General features: G+C 44.8%; 1 protein-coding gene across 2 annotated transcripts in view; it reads right to left on the bottom strand.

Annotated features, from left to right (window-relative positions):
- Positions 1-43: 43 nt before the first annotated feature.
- RABEP1 (rabaptin, RAB GTPase binding effector protein 1) overlaps positions 44-7428 on the bottom strand; it is a 47403-nt gene continuing 40018 nt past the window's right edge. For both annotated transcript variants that reach the window (XM_083875341.1, XM_083875340.1), the window contains exons 15-18: positions 7286-7341; positions 6752-6850; positions 5833-5949; positions 44-3899 (exon numbers count right to left, since the gene is read on the bottom strand). In XM_083875341.1, the coding sequence (XP_083731467.1) occupies positions 3798-3899; positions 5833-5949; positions 6752-6850; positions 7286-7341 (374 nt within the window). In that variant the 3' untranslated portion in view covers positions 44-3797. The remainder of the gene's footprint in view (positions 3900-5832; positions 5950-6751; positions 6851-7285; positions 7342-7428) is intronic.

Genomic DNA, 7428 nt, shown 5'->3' with positions numbered 1-7428 from the left:
CAGAGGAGAAAGAGCAGAGCCGTGCACACACACACTTCAGCAGCTTTTTTTAATTTGGAACACTTTCTCCATAAAGGACACACCTTCAGTACAGTTAACAAATGGTTACACTGGAATCCTGGAGACAGCAGAATTCTACACCCACGATTGCACAGGACACCAATGGCTTGGCTCACTGGAATGCAGTATTGACTTCCAAACACTGTTTGCCTTTTGCAAAGGATGGCTCTGGAGTCCTTCTCGCCGTTACAAGGCCAATTCAGTCTCTGCTGTAGACAGACTCTAGTGGACAGTAAGTAATTGTTGTCCCTCCCCCTACCCTTGTTAAAGGTGCTGTGGTGAAGCTCAGGGGGGACAGGAGTTCCTGCTCTGCTAAAAGGGGGCACAGCAGGGCGGGCACTGCTGGGGAGGGACCGGGGACCAGACATGCTGCAAGAACACTTTGTACAGGTTAAGACTATACAGGTACAGGAATGCAGACAGAACTCCATCTGGGCCCTGCGACAGCCTCCAGCAACGGCTCGCCCTGTGTCACAGCTGGGCAGGTGACACTGCCTGAGACAGGACAACCTGCCCTGGGCCCAGCCACGCTCCACAACAGCCAGAACTGGAAGGAAGAGCATTTGTTTTCTCATGTTCATGAGCAGTAACACCAGAATCCATCATCCAGTGAGTATCTACACCAAGAGCTTTTCCTACATTTACAGTCTTTTAAATTTGCTCTGCAAATTTGGCACACACTTGTCTTGTTTTGCTTTTAAAGGCCCCTTTGAGTTTGAGTTCAGCAGAAGCTCAGTTGCTGCTGCTGAAGCTTTGCTGTCCTTCCCCAGGAGGGACAGCAGTTGCAGGGAGCACATCTCCCATCACTTCTGTGAACAGCCAGGGTTCAAATTTCAAACTGAATTGTTTAAAAGTCTGACATTACAGCAGTTGGTGACAAAAGGTGACTCGTGCTCCAACACCAGAATGGTCCCAGCTGGTACTGAGACAGGAGCACAGGTGTTTGGGTGTGTGATGGAACAGGGTGGTGAAAAGGAAAACAACCATGCCAGAACTGCCTCTCTGGCCTCTCCACACCAAAGGAAGTTCCTTCAGGGACTTGTGCAGTGCCCGGTTCACAAACAAGGAAAAGCACACAGTGCACACCCCCAGGCCTGCAGATCTGCCTTTGCAAACAGCTCCACTGGCCCTGGGGCTACCAAGGAGCTCCAAGCACTTGCCCCACTTGCCTCCTTCCTGTCAGGCTGCAGCCATGACCTCACCCTGACACCAGCACACCTGGGGAAAGCTGTGCCCAGGAGCCAGAAAAACACACCAAGGAAAAGGCATCCAGCCCTGGAGCAGCTGAAAGGCTCTGAGCCAGCACAGCCAGGGGTGTTCAGAGCAGACAAGGGCACCAATAAGGCCAGGAACAGCCCTTTCCCCTGCTCTCTCACACTGGGGCTATCCAGAAACACAACCAAAAAATATTTCATTGTGAAAGACTTCAAGGTGCAGCTCCTCAAGTGCTCAGCTTGCTGAAGAAGGTACAGGATGGGGTGTAGTTTTGCCATACAAGAGGCTTCCCTACAGCTCCTGCACAGGTGAAATAGTCACCAGTTACAGTAACTAATCCCATAACCAGTTACACATTAGTTTTTGGCAAGGGAGGGTGGGAACAGAGAAAAAAGCTTTCCTTTCTGTTCTGCAGCTCCTACTAAAGGCCTGTAGTTTTGTCTCCAAAGTCTACCCAGCCACTGGAAAATTGAATGAAAACATCTGGTCCTGAATTTATGCATCAGGACCTGGCTGCTGTCACCCACAGTTCAGCAAATAGTGAGAAAGGGTAAAAAATCCTTAATCTGGTAACAGCCAAATAAGACTTAAGCGACACTTCAACGTCACTTTTATGTAAAAGTGTCATCTCTAGACATGACAGCTCTGCCATCTGTTAGTCATTAGTAAGGTGGGAAAAATTACTTTTGGGTGTCAGGATTATGAAGGGAATTAATTGCTAGGGTGAATAAAATGCTTTAATTCTTGTAATGAGTGGCAAGGAATTGAGCTTGTATGATGCTTTTTTGGCTGTTTTTAAGGCATTCCTCTTCAAAACCACTGGTTCTGACTTTATGTCAGTAGCAGGATATACACTGCTAAAAATAGGATCTAAGCACTTAAAATATATAGTCATGTGCATTACAGTTTGGAGCATTTTCTGTCACTTTTGAAGGTGATGAAGAAAAGCAGATCTCTGGCCAAGTATGTGAACAAAAACCAGCAAGGAATGGAGGAAAAATGAAGAAGTTTTGGACAGTGGGATCTGCTCCTTCAGCCCCCTTTTAACTGAGTTGTAAAGTTCAAGAACTTGGTTTGTACCATCAAGATCATCAACACCTGCAACAGTTCAGGAATCCATCCAGCTGCATGCATGGAACTCCAGCAGTGCAGGAGGAGGAGGAGGAATGCTCATGTTACCTCTGGACATTTATAGAACAAGAAACCCAAACCTGGCAACTGAGTGATCACAAGAATTTCCTGCCTCTGCTGCCACATTACTCAGTGTAATTTAACTGTCTGGGAGCAGAACCAGGGGACAGCCCAGGAGCCACCTCTGAGCAGTGCCAGGACACCAAAGAGCTGCACTGCCCCCTCCAAGCTGCAGCAGCACAATCCTGAAGCTCCTGCAGGTCTGTGCCCTGACCAGGAGTGTCTGGGAGGGGTTCCCTGTGTGCTGACACCAGGCTGACCCAGCAGAGGGGTCAGGAACAGCTTCATTCAGCACCTGCCCTGGACACCTTCTCCAGAGAACTCCTGCTTTCACACCTGGTGCTACCCCCAGAGCAGAGCACACCTGCACCACCTCAGGCCAATGCTCAGACATGCACACGACTTTTACCAGAATTTTTCTGTTTGGGTTCTTTGTTTGTTTGCTTGGTTTTTTTTTTTGGTTTTTTTTCCACAGAGAAGGGATTCCAGGCACTGCTCAGCTTTAGAAGATGAGAAACAACCGGTTGTAACTCCATATTCTAAATTACATCTGTGAAAAGAGATTACAAAACAGTGCATTTCTTGTGCTTTTCTTTCCGTATCTGAATTCAACAGAAAAATGGCAAGGAGTTAAATTCTCAGTACAGTGTTCTTTTTTTTTGGATTAGCATTTATCTGTTCAGAAGATACACAGCTCACTCATATCCACGTTTCAGCAGCATTCAGATTCTTCACAGAGCCAATGGTTTAAAAAAAAAAAAAAAGTACTGAGTTATGAAATAAGATCAATATCCAGTGTCCTGCTAATAAAGTCATATTTTAATATAAAATATTCATACAGCATACTCTACACCTCATTCTCTCTGCTAGCTGAATACTGTTACTGACTATTCAAACAGAAAAACTTCAACCACTTTGCTCTTCAACGTTTTGGAGGGACAATACAGTTTCCAGCAGCTACTTTGATCACAGTAGTGGGGGAAAGGACAGAGGGAAAGACAGGGGCATATGTTCCAAAACTCTATATTAGGTTACGAAGTCGGCTGAAAGAGGGAAGTTTTTCAGAATGTAAGGACTGATCCCACTCAGTGGAACACGAAACACTGCACTCATTAGTGTTTCCATTAGAAAGTTCTCCTTCCTACACTACAAGTCACCCTTGTGCTCTCTTCCTGCCCAGTACGAAACCTTTTTCCCCCTCTAGAAACAAAACTTAAGTCATCGCTCCCCTCTGTTGTCTTCTGCTCTCTCGGTTAGAGTTAAATAATAATTAATGTTGCTATAAAGATGAGTTAAAAACCCCAGACGCAGCCTCGGAGCCCATCAGGGTGTCATGTTTCAGGGAGTTGATTAATGTCCGTCAGTTTTGTGTCGTTGAGGATTGCACGGATTCTCTCCAGGGAATCTGCCTGCCGGATCCGCTCCAGCTGCACCTGCGGGGAACCAACACAGGCAGCGCTGTCAGCGAGGGGGAAAGGGAGCCCTGAGGGATCCAACACCACCAGGGGATGAACAAATGCTCATTTGGGCCCAAGGATGGGAGGAAGGAGGACAGTTGTGAGGCAGTTGTGATTTTACAATAAACCCCCTTTACAATAAACCCCCTTTGTGGGGAGCTCCAGCCATCACCAGCTCCCCCTGTTTTGTCTTGTCTCCAGTCACTGACACTGCACTGGGAAACTGGGGATGTGCAAAGTAAACCTTCCCAGCAAGAACGTAAAGGAGGAGCCCAACACGTGCCTTGGAGCCTCTCAGGATCACAGCCAAAATGCTCTTGGAGGAAACATCCCATTTCCAAGCTCACTCCTTGCTTTGCTGATATCCAGTTTAAGCTATTTCTTGTCTGCTGAAAAAGGGCCCAGCAGAACTGTGGTGAAATCAGTGCAAAGAGAGCACAACTGATTTCTTTCTCACAAACTTTCACATTCTTTGCAATAGGATCTGGGCTTTCAGTTATAAATCCCTAACTAGCATTTAATTGTTTTTTAGCCCTTCTTCTGAATTGCTGATAACTAATTTGGCCAGTGGACCCCTCACACAAGGGGTACCTGCCCAGGCTCTCACTGACAAGGGCAGGGAAGGGAATAACCACAATCCTCCTCTGATGGTCATCTCACAGTGTGTACAGTGCACATGCCATAAACCACTGCTTAAACTGGGGCACAAACTGATGTGCAGTAACTGCTCAGGGCAGAAAGAAAACACAAAACAGAGCTACAGTTCTTACTGAGCTCACACTGCAGGTTTATTAAACTACCTGCAAGCTGTGGAAGAGTCCACCACACACCTTCAAAGTGGTGGCTGTTTGCTCTATGAACAGCATAAACCAGTGCCTGCAGGACTTTAAAAAACAAAGAGTGAGGATGAGGACAAACAAGAAGCAACTTCCCTAAGCAGGATAACTCAATAGTCTCCTTTGTCCTACCAACTCCTCCAGACACAGAGGACACAGATCTCTATTGTCCATCCAGCTAAACTGCATCTAGTAAACAAAGCTCTCACATTCTGCTGTTAATTTTCCAAGTAAACCTGAATGCCTGATTCAGAAAATGAGTAGCTTGAATTCTGTTGGATGTCACTGAGGGCCTGGCCAAGGACTCCAAAGAGATGGGGCTGGAATTCAGCACCTCCTCTGTGAGCAAAGTTGGAACATAAAAGGGGCACAAACTCTGCAAACACAGACCCTGAAGGTGAGCCCAGTCCAGCCTGGCTTCCCCAGGACAATTCCAGTCCTTCTGCACACACAAACTGCAGCTTCCTCCATGCTCTCCACAGCAGCAGAGAACAGCCTGACAAAGAAGGATCAGACCCAGTGACACCCCTGACAAAACTCCTCCCCTCAGCCACCTCTTGGCATCTCACATCAACCACAGGTTCCATTTGGTGGAGGAAATACAAGGATAAAAACAGAGACAAGAGCAAGGAGAAGACTTTTAGAGTGTCTAGACAGAAAGCAGTAACTGTAACACAAAGAACCATTGCATATATTCAGATCAAGCAGTACCAGTTGCTTACTTTGTCCTTAAATATTTGCATCTGAATGATTTGCTATGAAAATACCACACTGGAAGCATCAGGAGATGGATAAGAAAAAACACAGGTCTGGAAGAGCCATCAGCTTTGGCTCTGTACAGTTTTTTCTAGTACAAAAACTGAAAATTGGCTGGAACCAAGTAATCAGAATAGAATCCCAATAGCTTTAATAATAATATCACAGTAGGAATACCTGATCAGTTTATGACACTAACAAATTCTGAAATAAATACCAACATAAGAAAATTTATAACTGCTATTTCTTTTTTTTACACAGGTCTGGAGAAATAATGAAACTAAAGTAGCCCTTACACATTGATTGGACTCTCTTACCTGAAGTGTCTGAGAAAGCTTCACAAAGTCTCTCTGCACTTGCTCACTGACATCTAATTCAGTCTGCAACCGCTGAGCTTTGTTCTTCTCTTCAAACACCAGCTGCTCAAGGTTGGCCTGAGGAGGAAAAGGTTCTTTATGCTTGAACTGAATAAAAATTAGCAACTTGTATAAACTGATTAAAATAATGATACCAGAGAAAAGCAGCACAGTATTCACAGGGCCTTGGCAACAAACTAAACCAGTCTTTTTACACTTCAGTTTTCCAAAGTGCAAAATCAGGGGCTAATACCCATTAACAGGTGCCAATAGACTGGTTTAAGTATGAAAAAGCCCAAAGTCCTTTAACAGCACCAGGGGCAGGGATCTCAAATACAAAGGCAGAGTTTTAGTGAAGTAAGTTCATGGTAAGGGCAGTAATTTGCTGCTGGCAGTGTAATTGTCTTGCTGTCCTGAGCTTTAGTCAGAGAAGTGTTGGGAAAAGGACACAAAAACCCAAAACCACAAGAAGAGAGGGCAGGGAGTGAGAGTTCAGATCACAATTAATTCACCTGAGTGCTGAAGTGGAGCCCCTTCCTACAGCAACCACAAAAAAGCCTTTCTTCAAAAGCACCAAAGCATTCAAGCCAAGGTTTGGCTCTCAGGACTCTCCGCAGGCAGGAATGTTGCTGAGCCTTCACTTGGGAGGGAACCCAAGGGATGTTCAGGTCAGCAGCAATTCAGACTTTACACAGTCCCAGTGAAAACAGGGTGAGGACTGAAACCACATCCAAAGGACATTACTGCCCTGCCAGTTTCTTGCCAACATTCAAAAGCTGCTTTTTTTCATTCTTAGGTAGTGCCACATTCTCTGACACAGCTGCTCATCACAAAATCACAAAAGATGCAGATACACTTCACATCCAGACATCATAGCTACCTTTGCTGCAGTCTCCTTCTTCAGCTGTTCTTCTAGAGCATTCTTTGCCTCCTGCAGACTCTCCAGCTGCTGCAGGTTTTCCTGTGAAGAACTTTCCAACTGTAGAATAATAATATATATTAAAAAAAATTAAACTTCCTAGCATTTCCATCTCCCACAGTCCCTCCATAAGGAAGTCTAAGTATCTTTCAGATACTGAAGGGACTCAGGGACTCAGAAACACATTTAAATAATCTCTTCTAGGGGCAGAGAAAACATCTGAATAACATCACTTTCTCTCCATTTATTTACTTTTGGAGCTGGAGAGAAATGTCCAAACCTGACATTTAGATCAGTGTTAGGTAGTCTAGTATTACGAATTAGTTAATCCAATATTTAGGTTACAGATTAATAAAACAAATCAAACACCTTTTAAGGAACAGAACTATGAATGTGTCTACTCCTACACTGGCACCAATACAAGAGAAACAAAAAGCTTTATTAAAAAACCCACATCACCAAACCTAAAAATCCCACAGTGAAAGGGCTTCTTACCTGTTCCTTTTCCACTTTTATTCTTTCCAGTTCAGCTTTTAAACTGGAAATGGAAGCTGAAAAACACGAATATTAAACTTAAATGCAAGAAGCACAGGAAATTGTTCATACCCTGTTTACTTCTGTTAATACTTAAAGGAGAA

This window comes from Zosterops lateralis, assembly GCF_965231275.1.
Source record: "Zosterops lateralis genome assembly, chromosome: 19".
Lineage (NCBI taxonomy): Eukaryota > Metazoa > Chordata > Aves > Passeriformes > Zosteropidae > Zosterops > Zosterops lateralis.
Note: the sequence above shows the minus strand (reverse complement) of the source record. Positions and strands in the feature narration are given on the sequence as shown.